The sequence below is a fragment of the Notamacropus eugenii genome, chromosome 5 (assembly GCF_028372415.1).
Source record: "Notamacropus eugenii isolate mMacEug1 chromosome 5, mMacEug1.pri_v2, whole genome shotgun sequence".
NCBI classification, from domain to species: domain Eukaryota; kingdom Metazoa; phylum Chordata; class Mammalia; order Diprotodontia; family Macropodidae; genus Notamacropus; species Notamacropus eugenii.
In genome coordinates this window covers 456,096,557-456,113,759 of record NC_092876.1, presented here as the reverse complement: position 1 = coordinate 456,113,759, position 17,203 = coordinate 456,096,557, and the positions used below count along the sequence as shown (strand labels likewise).

At 40.5% G+C, this 17,203-nt stretch overlaps 2 protein-coding genes across 14 annotated transcripts in view; one reads left to right on the top strand and one right to left on the bottom strand.

The window, feature by feature from the left end:
- Window positions 1–2,297, top strand: part of CNKSR2 (connector enhancer of kinase suppressor of Ras 2) — a 327,007-nt gene extending 324,710 nt beyond the window's left edge. For all 13 annotated transcript variants that reach the window (XM_072615299.1, XM_072615298.1, XM_072615297.1 and 10 more), the window contains one exon: window positions 1,672–2,297. In XM_072615299.1, the coding sequence (XP_072471400.1) occupies window positions 1,672–1,887 (216 nt within the window). In that variant the 3' untranslated portion in view covers window positions 1,888–2,297. The remainder of the gene's footprint in view (window positions 1–1,671) is intronic.
- A 1,243-nt stretch (window positions 2,298–3,540) lies between these two features.
- Window positions 3,541–7,290, bottom strand: KLHL34 (kelch like family member 34). Its single transcript, XM_072615304.1, has one exon. It carries the CDS (start codon window positions 7,159–7,161, stop codon window positions 5,203–5,205), a length of 1,959 nt encoding a protein of 652 aa, XP_072471405.1. The 5' UTR covers window positions 7,162–7,290; the 3' UTR covers window positions 3,541–5,202.
- Window positions 7,291–17,203: the final 9,913 nt, after the last annotated feature.

Here is a 17,203-nt window from a genome sequence, read left to right as displayed (position 1 = left end):
AGAACAATAAATTGTTATTAGGTAAAATCAGCTTAAGTTTAGAACTTTCTCTAGCACCACTTAGCAGCTTGTGTTGTTCATTCATGTCTGACTCCTCATAACCTTGAAGACCATAGCATCCCAATGCTGGTCATGGGATTTTCTTGGCAAAGATACTGGAGTGGTTTGCCATTTCCTTATCCAGCTCCTTTTACAGATGAGGAAACTGAGGCAAACAAGGTTAAGTGACTTGTCCAGGGTCACACAGCTAGTAATTGTCTGAGGCCATATTTGAACTCAGGAAAATGAGTCTTTCTGACTCCAGACCTAGCACTTTATCCACAGTAGTCATCTAGCTTCCCCCAAGCTCTCAAACATATATCCATCCCTAATTGCTCATAGGATAGAGATAGACATATACTAAATTGAGGGTAACCTCAGAGGGAAGGAACTAAGATTAAGAAGCTCTGGGAAAACCTTCTTGAAAAAGGTGGAACTTTGGTTGAAACTCAAGCGAAGTTAGGAGACAGAGTTGAGGGAGGAGAATATACCAGGCATGGGGCGCAGCTGCTGAAAATACTCAGAGTTGGAAGATGGAGTGGCTGTGTGCAAGAAACAGGAAAGGTCCAGAGTCACTAGATTGTAGAATATGTAGAAAGGAATAAGGTATGTGAAAACTGGAAAGGAAGGAAGAGGTCAGATTACGAAAGACTAAGTGAGGTAATCGGGAGCCATGGAAGTTTGTTAGTGTGAATAAAAATACTGAGATCAGTGGAAAAATAAGAGATTGTGGTTGCAGAATAGAATTTCAAAATTCAGGATCTCCAATATAGAACAATTTTGAGAGATGGTGAGTGAGGTTTAAGGTATGACTAATGGCCTATGACTAAAGTGGGGTGAAGGAGATTGTTACTGATGAGACAAGTAAGGGTCAATATAGTCAGGATATGGTTATCAACATGAATATTGAAGCAGTGGTCAACATGAAAATGTCAAAGGGAAAGGGGTGGAGAGAAATCCGAGTCAAGTACTAAAGTCATGGACAAAGTTGAGTAAATAACCTGGAAATTACTGGTGGATGATAGCAACAAAGCTGGAAAGTGTTACAAATAGATTGCATGGACCTCAAAAGAGGAAGGATTATTAAGGCATGGAAACAGAGAAAAGGTCTGAAAGCGGCATCAGGAAGAAAAAAAACCTGCCAAATTCGTCTGACTATAAATGTAGGTGAGTAGTAGGAAAAGTGGTCACCGATGGATTGAAGAAATTGTGAAGTCTCTCAGATAAAATTAAGAAGAAGAAAACAAAAAGAAGAATTTGTTGATAATGGGAAGTATGTATTAGGAGAGAGTGGGAGGGGAGGTTGTTGTTGTTCAGTATTTCAGTCAGTCAGTTCCCCCCAGCAGAAACTGCTAACAGAAATAAAGGAAATAGACTAGAAGACAAGACAAACTAGGTTGAGGTGGACCTGTAGAGAAGTAGAATTTATTAGAATAAGTTCAGAAGAAGGTTATATAGACACAGCTTGTTTTGATGACTAGGATTAAGAAATGAATTAATAGGAAGTAGATCAAAGTCATTAATATGAAAAGGTAACTACTTAATTATCATAATGTAGACAACAGAAGAACTTGAAATGCTAACCTAAAGTTTTCAGTGGAATATGGTATTAACTATGCTATTTTTTTTCAGGCTAGAGAAGGAGAAGTAGCCATCATAGATAAAGTTCTAGACAATCCAGATTTGACATCTAAAGACTTTCAAGAGTGGAAAGAGATGTACCTTGACCTCTTCTTGGATATCTGTCAAAAAAGCACCCCAAATGACCCATTAAGTGTTTCTTCTGAAGTAGATGTACTTATATCCTCTCTAGTGCATACCCATTCATACATTGAAACGCATGTGTAGGCATCTTGTCTTCACACCATCTGGCACCCTCCTGTCCTTTGAACAAGTGCATAAGGTAGTTTTTATATTCATGTGTGGAAAACTTGGTAAATTATATTTTAATGTTGCTAAACTATATGAAGTAAACCTCATGATATCACTGTCTTTAATGAACATTTGTATATTTTATATGCGATCAGTGCTCGGCTTGTGTTTACCTTGTGCAAAATAAACCGTCTTTAATAATTTAAAATTAATTTTTGCAAATAGCTGTGGAGACAGAAAGACCTCAAGTAGTAAATCCTGAAGACAGTTTACTATTGGACCTTTCCTGTCCCTTTAAGTTAATTTTATATGAAACTAAACTTTAGAATCGAATCACATTTTTCAGATGCAGACATGTTGTGGGGAGAACATAAATCTTTTATATTTATTAAAATGTGCTAAGAATTTTCTTAAACACTGCACAAAGTTTAATGCTGTAGTTTTATTTTTGTGAAATGTAGGTTAGTATGAAAGAGAACTAAGCAGAATTGAAAATCATTGCTGTAAGAAAAGTTCAGGTATCAGATATCCATGTCTTAATAGTTAATTAATTTTTGAAAGCTAGATAATGAAATTGTTATCATTGCAAATCTACGGGAACACTAAATGGTATATCAGGGGAAAGTTTTGTAAGGTTTTGTTTTGTTTTGATTTTTTTTTTTTGTAAAAAAACAAAAAAAGACCAAAATCAAAGAGATAGCTGCTTTATTTTTTCTTGGTTTAAATCTTTCTTTATTTTTCTAATGATGGGATGCTGTGAGAGTGTATAGGAATCTGAGTATTGATTTTTTTTTCAACAGATTTAACTCACCCAATAAGGCAGCTACACAAATAACACCAACCTCACATTTTGGAACTGCAATTTTTAAAAAAATCAGCAAGTATAAATTCAATAAATAAATTTTACAGTTAGCTTACTTGTTTTCCTCATCTATGAATTAAACTAAGTAATCATATTTAGAGACAAAGAAGCAAAAATAGCTGATGAGTTAAAGTTTGGATTATTAAAAATTTGGGGAATATTGAGGAAAAACAATTTAAGATGTACTCTGCGTGGGGCAAAAGGGTATGTCTATTCAGAAATGTTCCAGTGAGTTACATGTGTGAGAAAACAATGGACATTTTACTTATATTCTTGAACTGTTCTATAAAATGGAGTGTGTATGTGGGGAAACTCCTCTTCATCTATTTATAATTATTAACTTGTTTTTGAACGTGATCTCAGCATGACGATGATTGTACTGCTTCTCAGTGTCTGGCTGCATAATTTAAATTTTCAGAGGAGGGGTCGCCCCCTCCCCATGACTGTCTATCTTGAGATCTACTTTTAATCAGCTTTATTACTGTAGCCTGTTAAGCTCAGTGAATGTACTTTAATCTTGAAGAGCTCAGATACTTTCGAGTGATTATCCTCGCTGTGGAAGAGGAAGTGAAAGCTACACAGGGAACCTTCTTTTGTTTGCTTTAAAAATGACATTAGAATTGCTATTGTTCTGCAGACTTTGCACAATTGTACAGGGAAAGTGGCCTTTCTGCAGCCCATTTTCGGTACTTCTATATATAATCAAAATGGATGAGGAATCACATCTTAATGTTCATATGAGCTAGGATTTGAGGTCCAGTGTATTATTTTTGTCATTTAAAAAGAATCTACTTGTAAAAAAAAGAAAAAAAACATTTACTTATTGCATGAGTATTGACACTGACACATTAAATTTGTGGATTTGTACATTTAGTTTTAAAAAAATGCTTGTCCTGAAATGAAGCGTGCTCTTCTAACAAGCATTTAAAGGCCTGTTGTTTAATGGACCAAAAACATACAAATATATCCGTAAAAATACTTGACAGCAATGGATGGATAATGAACATAGGACAGGTGGTATCATGAGGCCACCAGGCAATTAAAGGAAAGGTCTAGGTCTGTTGCTATGTAACAGTTTTTCTGCCTAAACTTTACCTTGGTTAGCAGGTAAAAAATTAAACCTTTATACATTTAAAACACTCATGGGTAGCCTGGCATGAAAGCGTGCACCATTCATTGTGATGCCTTCTTGAATAGTATATCAAGTGCTAGTCTCACTACTCATTTCTACAAACACTTAGTAAGCGCCTACTGCAGGTGCTGTATTAACACAGAGCCTGGAAGGGAAGAGAGAGCACTGTAGAAAAAAAGTCAGAACAAATGCAGCTTTCAGAGGAATATTTATAAAGCTCTTAATTTATTAATATAAAACTTTTACACATTTCATACCTTTGTAACTTAGTCATGTAGTCATCCTGCTATATTAAGTGTTCTAAATGTTATGCTGTGGGTGGCCCAAGCCTGTTTAGTTTAAACAAGTATTCTCTCTGAGACCTTTAAAAACTGGATTTCCCAGTTCATTTTGCACAAAAGTAAACCTTCACCTTACTATGTATGTAGCTCCCTCACTCCCAGGATAGGGGCAGGAGGTGTGAAAGAAGAGAAAATAAGTCAGTTTTTTGTTTTGTTTTGTTTTGTTTTTACAAAAAGAACATGGGGTATATCTGGAGAGCTTTCATTTAAAGAAGATGGATACAGAAAATACTTTATTTACTGTTAGACCCCCATCCTAAACCTCTTCATTGTGAGCACTGGTTACTCATGCATTGGTGATACCAAAATTCTATCTAAAACCATGCCAGAAAATTTAAAAACCAAAAAACCCTATGCAAAGGTCATGCCACAAAAGTTACTTTCCCAAAAATTTTGTCTCTCAGTTCAATATTTGCATAAAAATTAAATAGGGTATAACTACAATTATAATTATGATATGGCAAAATCACAGTTCTCCTTCCAGCAGTTTTTTGCTGTTTAATGAGGACTGTCTCACTCAACTATTTGCTAGAATAATACCATCCTCTAGAATCTATTATTGTTAACATTTTCCAACACTTAAGTGGCTTAGCTTTTTATTTTGTTTCTTTAGCTTTGGCACAAATTTAATCCATTTAATAGCTAGTAAAACTCAATTTTAAGTGATAGGGTATTTTTTAAATAAAAGAAGATAACTTCTGCGCTAACCCAGTTATATTCCTCCAAGAAATCAGACTGCTGGATCTGAATTACATCTTTCCCCTTTTCTGTCTTCTCCTTTACTCCCACTCTGCCAAACTGTCTTCAGTTTAGTTCTTTGTCCCTGAAATCTCATAAGATTTTAGAGATGTACTGGAAGAAAAAGAATATGATTTTGGGGACACTGTGCTAGTCAGGAACACCCATTCTCATAACTGCGTCATCATAACCAAGTTCGGAAATGAGAGGAGCATGATTTAATGCACCTCAGCCTGTGTTTCCACTTTCTTTATCTTTTCCACCCTTTCCTCTTCCTCTTCTTTTGATACTTGCAACACTGCGCACTTGAGGCCGCTCCAAGCCTGGGGCATGTCGCAACCAATTTCCTCCCAGCAGTCGAGGTCCAAATCATAGCCTACCACGTTGCGGGTGGGCACTTGCCTGGAATCTTGCCACTTGAGCCCACCTAGCAGAAGTGCGGTCTCTTCCACCACGGCTAGCCCATAGCAGAAGCGGTCATAGAGCAAGGGCCGCAGCCGAGTCCACTGATCTGCGCCGGGATCGTAGCGCTCAATCTCTGAGAAGAGTTCATAGCGCCCCAGAAAAGCAAACACAGCGCCGCGCAGCGTAGCCATGTGGTGCCCAAAGCGGGCGATGCTCATTGGTGCCCTATTACTCCACACCTTCTGCTGTGGGGTGAGGGCGTACACATCGCGGATGCTGCCACCGCGCTCCAAACCTCCATTCTCCGGCCGCCCTCCGAGCTTGCCCCCGGATATATACACGGTGCCACAGGCCCCTACAGCCCCAGCGTGACCGTACACCGGCTGTGGCAACTCCTCGGCCGCTGTCCAGCGATCTCGGCCCAAGTCGTACACTTCCACAGAGGCCAGGGCGGCCCCGTCGGCACCCACACCCCCGACGGCTAAGAGCTTGTCTCCCACAGCCCCGCACCAGAAGTGGGCTCGAGCCTTTTGCATGGCAGGCATGGGTGCCCACACGTGGAAGTGCGCGTCATAGCGGTGCACCTGGGCCGTGACCTCCAGGGGAACGGTAGGAGAAAGAGAAGCTGGGCTGCCTGCGGGACTCTCCCCTCCCAGCACGTAAAGGAAGTTGCCTAGAGTGCACACGCAGTGCCCCTGCAATGGGGTGGGCAGCCTGGTGAGGCTGCGCCAGCGGTGGTTGTACACGTCGAAGGAGACTACGTCTTGGGTCAGCTCCCATTCCTCCTCTTCCTGGGGTTGCACCTCCTGCTCATCTTGCTCGTCTGCAGCTTCGTCGACATCGCCTCTCTCCTCTCCTCGAGGGATCTGAGCATCTTCAGCACCCTGACTCACTGTCTCCTTGGCCCGGCGCCCCCCGACCAGTAAGATGCGAGTCTGGGGGCTCCTGCAGCTCGTCTGCTCGCTCTGCATTAGGGGCTGGCGGGAGGTGGCTGTGTGGTAGTTGATAGCCTGGATAATTAGGCCCTTCACCCGGGGGGGAAGGCAGAGGCCCGAGCCAGAATAGACCCGACGAAGCACCTCGGGGGGCACCATGCCGAAGCGGATGCGTTCCAGCAGACTGGAGCAGTGCGGCAGGCGTTCGGCCGCGGGAGCCTGCAGCAGCCAGCTCAGCGCCAGGCTCAGTAGACGGTCCTCAGCCACGTATGGCACGTCTGGGGAGCCCAGCACCGCCTTCAGCGAGCCCGGGTTGAGCTCCAGAAGCCCCGCAGCCTCGGGGCCCCTGTCCAGCAGCTCTCTCATGTGGCGTCCGACGAAGCTTTCGGCCGCTGACAGCGTGTCAGCCAGGCCAAAGCGGGTGGCGAGGTTGGCCACGAAGCAACAGTTCTCCAGGCCCAGGTGACGCACCAAGTAACGGCTGCACAGGCCCACGGCCTCGCTCACCTGCAGGTAGCTGGCGGCCTCCAGCGTGTCTTCCAGCGTGTCCATGGACAGCGGCAGCCAGGCAGTGTAGATGAAGTCCAGGAGGCGCTGCAGACCGGTGGCCGAGGGCACCTGCAGGTGGATGACGGGAGCCCGAGACTCCTGAGTGTAGCTCTTGAATAGAGCTTTAAAGTAGTCGCTGGAGCACGCCAGCAGAGACCGGTGCGCCGGGAATTCGCTGCCTTGGGCCTCCAGCTTCACGTCGCACAGGAAGCCTTCATCTCGTAGGGCCTGGTAGTGGGTGAGGATGGCTCCTCCGTGAGCTTTGCAGTAGGACAGAAAGTAACTCATGGTGCATCATGCAAAGGGGAGCAGGCTGAGAGAATGGGTAAACCGAGAACAAGTCCCACACCCCCAAACGCATCCCAAGCAAACGAATCAGCTCAGGCTCCAGTCACCGGAGTAGCTGCCTCCACTATCGATTACCAGAGTTGGCAAGCGCCCTTCACAGTCCGGATCGCTTTCATCTAAGTCTGGAAGTTGCCCCCCTCCTACTCTCCTAGCACAGGTGAGCCATGCCCTGACTAGAAAAGGCTTCGCGTAGCTCAGACTGGCCGCAGGAGACAAGAGAGTGGAATCCACCGGACTTGGTGCAGTCCCACCTTCCAGAAGTTGGGGGGCTGCTGGGGCAGAGAAGCTTTTGAGAATTGCAACCTTTGGGAGGGAGTCCCAGACGGCCCACCAAGGACAGCTGTGGCGCAGCACCATCACCTGAATGAAAGGAGCTGCTGTGTCCCCCGGCTGCCACTATCTTCCAATCAGATGTGTCTTCGAGCTCTGACCTAGTCAAAAAGCCACGACAGATGTGCAGACGCAGTGGAATTGAATAGGATGTCTGCCCCTCCGTCTGCCCTTAGCCCCTCTCAATCAGCCCAGTTCTGAGGGCTCTCACCTACAGGTGGTCTAGGTTCAGAAGCACACACTCCCAAACGCACCCACACACACATACAACAAGGGCCCGGGACAACTGGCTCCTGGGGTGGGGGATATTGGGTGATCTTTTACCCCTGCTCCGCCTGAGGGATTAAATCAGACCCTACGGGATTAGAGCAGGAGGCCAGGCAAGTAAATACGTTTAGTCACTGGTATAATTGGACATGCCTGGCCATCCGTGCCCAGTTCTCTACATAATATTACCGTAGCTCATAGATACAGGAATAGAGCGCAGACACAATCCTTTCCTTCCACATCGACCCGCTTGTCCTCGCCCCTCTCGCTCCTCCTCCTGACCTTACAATTTGGGATTGTAAATCATAGGACCGAGGCGCGGAGGGCTGAAACTTTCGACTTTGAATGACCTAACTGGAAATCACGAGGATGATCCTTTCGGATGGAAGTGTATCAGGAATAGGACAAAGCCGCGCGTGGGATGGAGGGGTGAGCGTCCAGAGTGGAAAAGGGCGGAGTGGAGAGAAGGGTTAAGTGTCCCTGAAGACCTCTTTAATCCGGCAGCTGAAGCTTTGTTCTCTATGCTAGCTTGTCACCCCAAGCCCAGGACTTGGGGTAGCGTTGTTTCACCAGTTTCTCTGGGAAAGGGTCCGCGAGAGATCAGTTTCAGTTTGCAGTAGGTCCTAATTAAACCGCATTAAAGGGGGATTAAACCGTGATATTTTCACAGTAACACCCAGGAGATTCAGAAAGAGCTCCTGTTGAGCTGAGACATAAGATACGTGGGGTCAAGCAGGCTCTGGATCAAGAAGCTAACAGCAGATTGTAACTAGTCTGACACCTGGACTTTCCACTCATTTGATTGGAAATTGGGATTTTCAAAGTCAGAATCCTTATGGTTGACATCTCACTGGGGAACTGCTGTGGAAGTTGTGATTCCTCCGCTGCATTCCCATACATGCCCCACCACCAATTTATACATTTGCGTGTTCATTTCTATTCCCCTTTCCAAAAAACAAGTGGGGAAGGAGTTGGTTTTATGCGCTTGAACAGTTTCCTTTAAGAAATCGATATCCAATAATTTCTTCAGATTCTTCAGATTCGTGTTCCTGCTTTGCTACTTGATCTAATCGCTGGTCAATCATCCTTATTGCAGAATGAGATCATGGGTGATTCGGAGCTCATCCGAGGCTGCCATCTCTTTCTTTTCTTGGAATTATTCTTAGAAGCTGCAGGAGGAAGAACTTCACCAGCTTCTGCAGAAATGGGAGGGGGTAGGGGTGGGGAGGAGTTAAGCTTTGTTCCTAATGTAGATAAAATACTTTTTCCCTTATCTCCATATTTTTAAATAAGCAAATCTGCTTAATTAACAGATAACAAAAATGAGGAGTTTCCTGCCACCCCGAGGTGGAACTTTTGTGTTTAGAACTGATTTCTCATTTCAGTTTGTTTTTAGTAAATTTAAGGATTAACTTAAAGAGGATCTGGAAGAACTCTTTTCTGACTTCATAACTAGTAGTACTTTGTTTAAAAAAAAAAAAAAGATGAACAATTTCCAGGAAGGAAGGGCCACCACAGTCTTACTCATCTCCCATGTTCCCTGACCTGAAGCCTTTTAAAAGTTTACAGTAAAGTTCTGATAGCTTCTTTGCTTGTCTACTTAGTGTTCTCTCTTCACCAATTTGGGGCATTCAAAAAAAGTGCAGATAACCTCACTGGGAATATTTTTGTCTTGTAGAAGCTGAGAAAAAGACATGAAAGTTAATTTTCACTTCTCAAAACTGTAACATTCAAGACTGGTCTCAGATTGAATATCATTTAAACTCTACAGGCTAATATGTTTTAAGATTAAGAAAAGAAGATGTTAGTGATTCAGGGAGTTGAAAAAAATTTTTTTTAATGTTAGGATCCTCGGTTACAAAATGAAGTAACAGTTTGTATTTCATTGTATTTCATTTCACAAAATCAAAATGAATTCAAGAGGCATTCATTTAAGATTCAAAAAACATTAGAGCAGAAAGAGATTTAAAAGGTCATCTAATCCAACCCCTTTTAAAGATATGGAAACTGGGGCCAACAGGGGTTAAGTGACTTGTCTGTAGTCACATGGCTACTTAGAAGCAAACCTTGGCCTATCTGTAATCCAGGACTTCTGACTTCTGATTCAGGACTCTTTCTGTCATGTATCTTAATGTGATGTTAAAGCAATTGGTATCACACACAATAATTACATTCAAATTTCACATGCAGGATCAATCAACACTAAAATACATATTTTAATTATTTTAAAATCTTTCTATTCTGTCAAATCCTAAACAAAAAGAAATGCTAACAGAAAAATGAAATATTCACATACCAACAGGCATATATACACATTCCAGTTAAGTCAAAATACATGGAAGGACTCTGGATTTAAATGTAGCATAAAGTTTAAGAGATATGAGCAAAATAAGGTTTGGTGGGTTTGGTGTGGGTTTTTTGTTTGTTTTGTTTTGTTTTAGGAAATCATTGTAACATCCAGTTCTACATAACAAGGCTACTTCCTCATCCTGGCCAGAAGTCCATGCTCACACTGCTTTGCTGATGTGGATACAGTGAATTCTGTTGAATGAGAAATTCTGTATAATAGATGTGTTCACAAGTTCCTGTCTATTTAACAGACAAAGCAGTCAATATATTTAAAGATGTTGTCCTTTCAGTAAGGTATTTATGTATCATACCAGTATTTGAATACCTGTACAATGTTATACATTCTTAATAAAATTCTAAATGGTTTTCCAAATGCTGTGTTGGAAAAGTTTGAGTTGAATATTTTTTTTTTTGTTGGGATGAAGAGAAGGCTGATAAAAAGGTACTTCTTGGGTAAATTTAAATGATGTAACAAAGAAAAGCCAACTTTAACCTCTATATTAATTTTTAATGTTAAAAAGTCACAGAAGAAACTTTTCTTGTGGAAACTAGATATGCTCTTAAGTTAAAAAAAAAATTGTACACTAGACATCATATGGTTAAACTTATTAAGTGATCTGCCAATTATACCTTTTTCCTTTTCCTTACATTTTACATTTCCTTACTATCAATCCCCCAGTTCAACACTAGGAATAAAACTATTTGTGCCCTGCTTTTTGGTCAGGGACTCACTTTAAACCTACATTTTCCTTCATCACATACATTTCTGATACTGTCTGTGTTGTTTCTTATTGTAAATCAGGGATTCTTAACCTTTTTGTGTGTCGTGGAGCCCTTAGACCCTTTGGTGAAAACTATGAACCCCTTGTCTCAGAATGTTTTCAAATGTATGAGGTAAAATCCATAAGGTTACAAAGGAAAACATCAATATTGAAATACTGTAATCAAAATACCTGAGTGTACATTTAACTCAACATTTATGGAGAAGAAACACAGCCAACCAACTGTGAAAGGCCTTGGAGGTGAAAGAAAAGGGGAAGAGAGATTGGATGGTGCCACTGGTTCTGATTCATCCTGGGTCATTGTCAGTCACCTTGACTTTTGTCTTGCAGCTGGAGTTGCATGACTGGAGGAGAGAGTGAAGCTGATGGCTTTTCAAAGCTCTGGCTCACTTAAATCCAGTTGGCACAGAAGTCCAGACATTACTCTGTGATGTCTTTGATCCTTTTGCAGAACAAAGGAGATATATATATATATATATATATATATATGTATATATATATATATATATATATAGATAGATAGATAGATAGATAGATAATATATTTGTTTTATTTATTATATTAATACAATATATAATATTATTTATTATATTAAATTATATATAATTATATAAATTAACATATAATTATATAAATTAAATTATGTATAATTTATATATACATATAAAAGTTACCCAATTTTGTTTTTAATTCACAGATTCCAGGTTAAGAAACTCTGATCTATTCCAACCCCTTTCGGTAAGATGTCAAAGTTGGAGTCAAGAGAATGAGTTCAAATTCTACTTCAAACATTTACCGACTGGGAGAAAGTCACTTAAGCTCTTCATGCCTCAGTCGCCTCTTCTGTAAAATGAGGGTGCAGGATTGAATGCCATGTCTCTGGTGGGCTGGTATATAGAATTAGCAGAATTTTATATGTTCCCTATTTCGCATTGTTAGTCGCAACCGTGAGTCTCCAGTGTAATGAGGAGATATTGTCACCACACATTTTTTGGTTTGAGGTTGCAGTTGTTGTGTGTTTGTTTGCAGCACACCTTATTGCCGGTATCTTTGACTATTTTCAAGCTGTTTTTATTTTATATTTTGCTTATATTATTTTAGCTATCTAAATGGATTAGATGCCACTTTATTAGGAAAGTGATTTTTCCCCCAAGAAACTCAAAACGTCAGCATCCATTTTAGTCTTTCCCTCTCTAGGCAGTGTTCAGAACACCAGTAAATAATCACTGGTATCCTTTCCTAAGAGAAATCATAGTTGCACCCAACGTCTTAACAATAATATCTTATTGATTAGATCAGTGTCTGTCAGTGGATCTGAAGGGCTTTGCTGTGACAAAATAGCACCTAATGCTGAATTGGCCCATCATCCACTCCAAACAGTGGCTCAGTCTAAGAACAGAGCAACTATTCATTATTTTTGACCACAGGCTGACCTTTCTACTACATATGACTGCATGGGTTGGTCTTTCTGATATGAATACTTTTTTTTATTCTAGAAAGTGAATTAAAACCATCTATTATAGCTGGTCTGTTGGAGCAAAGGTTGATAGGAAGGCCAGGGCAGGCCTCAGCTGGCACATGCGGATGTTATTGAGAAGCAAGTATAGGGTAACATTCTCCGCAGTGATTGCTTACTTTATTACAAGTAGCCTCTTAATCTCAGCATCGTGTTCATCCAGCCCGTGTTGGGCAGTTAGTACCAAAGGATATCACTGTGACAATGTGCTGCTCACAATGCTGAATCCTTCATTGTCTGGTGCACTCCAGACTCAACGTCTTCTCTATCACTAATGACCAATAATGATTGTTTCAAACTTGTTCTGAGTCTCCTTTCTCTCTCTTTCCCTCTTCCTTCCCTCTCTCCCTCTCTCTCTCCCTCTCTCTTTCTCTCTTTCTCCCTCTCTCCCTCTCTGTCTCTGTCTCTGTCTCTCCCCCCTCCTCTCTCTTTCTGTCTCTCACTGATATTTCTTCTCTCACTTGACAAAATAATCATTTACCAAAGCTCAGTCAGTCTCACTGTGCTTGTCCCTGAGCACTCATTCTTTTGGGAAGTCCTTATCTTCACATACTTTCAGTTATAACTCAATAACTCTCAAATCTACATTTACCATCCTTTTCACCTTCTCTAAGTTATCTAGAGCAATGGTGTCCAAACTTTTTTGATCTTCCACTAGTATCTGTTAAAAGAAATAAAGAAAACACTACAAATGTGTATATTTACCAATTTAGAAATAATCTAAGTATTATGCAATGTATAAAATATGTTATATTTTATACATTGTATAATATATTTACATGTGCATATGTGTTATATCACAATATAAAAATAATATATCATAAATACAATGTCCACAATTATTATACAATAGAAATAATTTCTAAATTTTTCATGTTATATGTAATAATGCATAATTTTACAATTAAATATATAATTCTAAATATGCACATGTGCTCTGCTGTATAATAATGGACATTAGAAAACCTATACAGCAAATAGATATTTTTAAACAATGAGATAAAGGGGAAATAATTTTTTACTTTAGAGTCATTAGGAGACCTTTGGAGCTTACCCTTTAGGGGAATTTCATGGTCAGAACTGGACTTTAGAAGGTGATTTTGGAAGCTATATGGAAGATGAACTGAGGAGTCCAATTCAGAGACTATGGAAATAGTCCAGGTGATAGAGTCCTGAATTAGGATGGTAACTGTGTGAATAGAGAGAAAGGTCAGATGCAAAAGAAATTGGGGAAAAAGAAATGGCAAGATTTAGCAGCTGATTGGATATGTGGAATGAGGAGTGTGGAGTTGAAAATTACACTGAGGTTGTAAACCTAGGAAACTTCAAGGATGGAGATGTCCTCCAATAAAATGGGGAAATTAAGAAGAAGAGTGGGTTTGAGTGACAGGAGATAATGTAAGGAGATCTGAGATGCACATCACAATCCAACAGTGGCTGCTAGTTCTATGAGGCTCCTGGTTCTAAACAAAATGATAAAGGGCAGGGCTCTTACACTCCCATCACTGTCCTGAAGTGCAAAGTTCAACCTCTGAGTTCACTATGGCAGCCCTGAGTTGATTTGGAGGGCAGTGAGGGAGTGTGGGGCAGGGCAAGAGGAAAAGGGGGAGTTTTCCCCATGTCACTCATGCAGTTGCTGCTGTATGTTTGGCCAGGTTATGTTGTAAGTCCCCTGCTGGGCCTGAGCCTGGCTTAGAAGGTGTAAGTGGATATTAGCACTTTGCAAAGCAAAGGGAGTGATTCGATTGAGAGGATGAAAGGAAGCTGCTAATGAAGGGAGAGTAAGATGTGACTCATGTTGCCACTTTCCCAATCCTTTGATATCACATCCCTTGGGGTCAGGCCATGGCACCCACTTAGAAGACCATTGGTTTGGAGGATAGCTCTATGTACAAGTGCACTGACATTTAAGATTCTTTTTGTTTGTTTGCCCGTTTGTTTTTTGGAGAGGCAATTGAGGTTAAGTGACTTGTCCAGTAAGATTCCTTTGAAAATAGAATTCCTCATTTTCCCCTGGTGACTCATTTATAATTTTCCCATTGACAGTCATAGTAGTAATACTAACAAGACCAAACTTTATATAGTATTTCCTGTGAAGTTCTTTACAATTATTTTCTCATTTGATCTTCACAAAAACTCTGGGAGCTGGTGCTATTATTATCCACATTTTGGAGGTGGGGAAACTGAGGCAAATAGCGATTAAGTAACTTGTCCAGCTAACATTGGAGGCTGAATTTGAACTCAGATCTTCTCGACTTTTACTACCTAGCTACCTATAAATGTTTGTTGAATTGAAATTGAACTATAATCAATAATACCACCATGACCACTGCCCCCAAAATAAAAACCTTAGAGTTAGGTTTTACTTCTCCCAATGTTCGCCAGCAGCCAATTGATCACCCTCTCCTGTTGATTTTCCTTTATCTCCTCTCCTCTCTGTTTCCACAGTCACCACTCCAGTTCAGACCTTCCTCACATCATTTCTCAGGAAATTTAGTAGCATCCTAACAGCTAATTTCCTCCAGTTTTTTCCCTTCAAATTAAGTGGAACAATCTCTGAGCATTGTTTGCATCAAAGGGAGGTAATGAGGTAGAGGTCTAGAGTGGGAATCCAGAAACTTGCCTCTGCCACTAACTGGATGGACAGCCTTGCATGAGGGGCTTACTTACCCTTTCCAGATCTTCAATTTCTTTTCTATAAAATTGGCTTTTTCCACAATTTGACCACTTCTAGCTTCAAAATTTTATGATTCTTCCATTCTTTGTTGACTGTCTCCTAACAATTTTTTAATGGTCCCTATTGTAACTTAGGATGCGTGCCTGAAATCAGTTAGCTAGTTCAAGTAAACACTGATTGGACTTCCACTTCCCAATGTTGCAATTAAACATTATTAATCATATGCGTGCAAACATTGTTTAATATTATCTATTAGCTTGTACAAACATTAATTCCAATAGGCACAATCCAACAATCTGATTTCCTAGGACTTCTCAATAAATATGTTCCATAGTGCTACTCAATGAAAAAGTTTCCTCTATACACCAGAGGTTATATATCTCTTTCTGAGATGGTTACTTGGGCAAATGTGCAAATTTCCATCAGTCAATAAAAATTGTACTTAAATGAATTTGGGGGATGCTTCAGTTTCAAGTGTGGAGGGACCAAGAATCGATCTTGGTTGCAACCCAAAATCAAGCTAACGGCTGGGAGTCTCTGTCAGGTTTCTTAGAATTTTAGGAATAGGTATTGGCTAGTTGCATGCAATTCTAATTGGTGATCAATGGCATAATTTGTTTACCAATTAATTTGATTGATATCTGATGACATAAATTAATAACAATGTTGTTTACCAAATTTTCCCATTGTTAGTCTGTCCTATCTAGGGTTCCCATCTATTTGCCAGTAGGTTATAATCACACACAGTGTTACACAATCTATACCACACGTATGACCATCTTAATAATGAAAAAAAAGAAGTTATAAAAAAATCAACATACTTCATCACAAAATGGTGTGCTAATACAAAATAGAGTTAGTTACATCAAGATAACAAACTTATTTTCAATATACCCATAGACTCCAAAATCCTTAGACTGGCTTTCAAAGACCTTCCCCAACCATGCCCTCAACTAATCCACCAGTCTGTTTCTAAGTATTGCTCTACACAGTCACTTTTCTAGCCAACCTACCTCTTCCATGACCATGAATGTGCAGTTTGCTCATTCCTGCTTCTGAACTTTTGTGCATGCCTTTACAAGGTCACATTTGTTAACCCTTTGTGCTCTAAAACCCTGATCAAAGTTCTTCTTCTTCAAGAAGACATCCTTAATTCATTTCATCCAATTCTCTTGACCCCTTTGCTTACCATATAGTTTTAATTGCCAGTTGCTTTTTATTCCCAGATTATATAACATTCTTTAGCTGTTCATAGCTATTCATAGCTTCCACTGGACCAAAGAATTTCAAGACATTTCTCAGTCTGGGGTAAGGAGGCTCCTCCTGCTATCTTGAAGGCATAATCCCACAAACCATAGAGCCCCAGAAAAAATCATCACTCCCTTTTTTCCCTACAAACAACTGACTCTGCTTCTAGTTCAGAGGTGTCCTTTGTAAAGGAAGAAGCCCTTAGAGAGAAGAGATTTGCAATGCCTTCCACTACCACTACTGCTAAACAACCACTTGACTTACAGCTAATACTTCCTTTATGTCTTGTCTCCCCTTATTAGAATATGAGCTTCTTGAAAGTAAAGACTCTTTTTTACTAAATTTATATCTCTACCACTTAACACAGTGTCTTGCCTATAGTAAGTGCCTAATAAATGCTTTTTCATTCATTCATTCATCAGTGTCTTGCATAGATCTTAATATGTACACAGAGAAACAGTGGTGAAACACTATTTCAGCTCCCTAAAGAGAACTTTACTTCGGAAGCCCTTTGAAATACTTCTAGTGCTTGAATAGACTTCTGAACAATGTAGCCAGAGCTGAAAGACTGGAATAAGACAACAGATGACCCCTAGCCTCACCTCACCCACACTTAATGTCCATAGAAGGTCTGAATCATCATGGGTGATTTGCAAAGAAACTTCTGCATCTGAGGCAAATGGTCATTAGTTAAGAAGAAATAAGAATCGCCAAGAGAAGAAAAGATGCCCTATTTCCACTTCCTCAGATATCATATGGTGAGGATTGGTCAAGGGAGCAAACACTCCCAGAATGCATTGTATTGGTAACTTC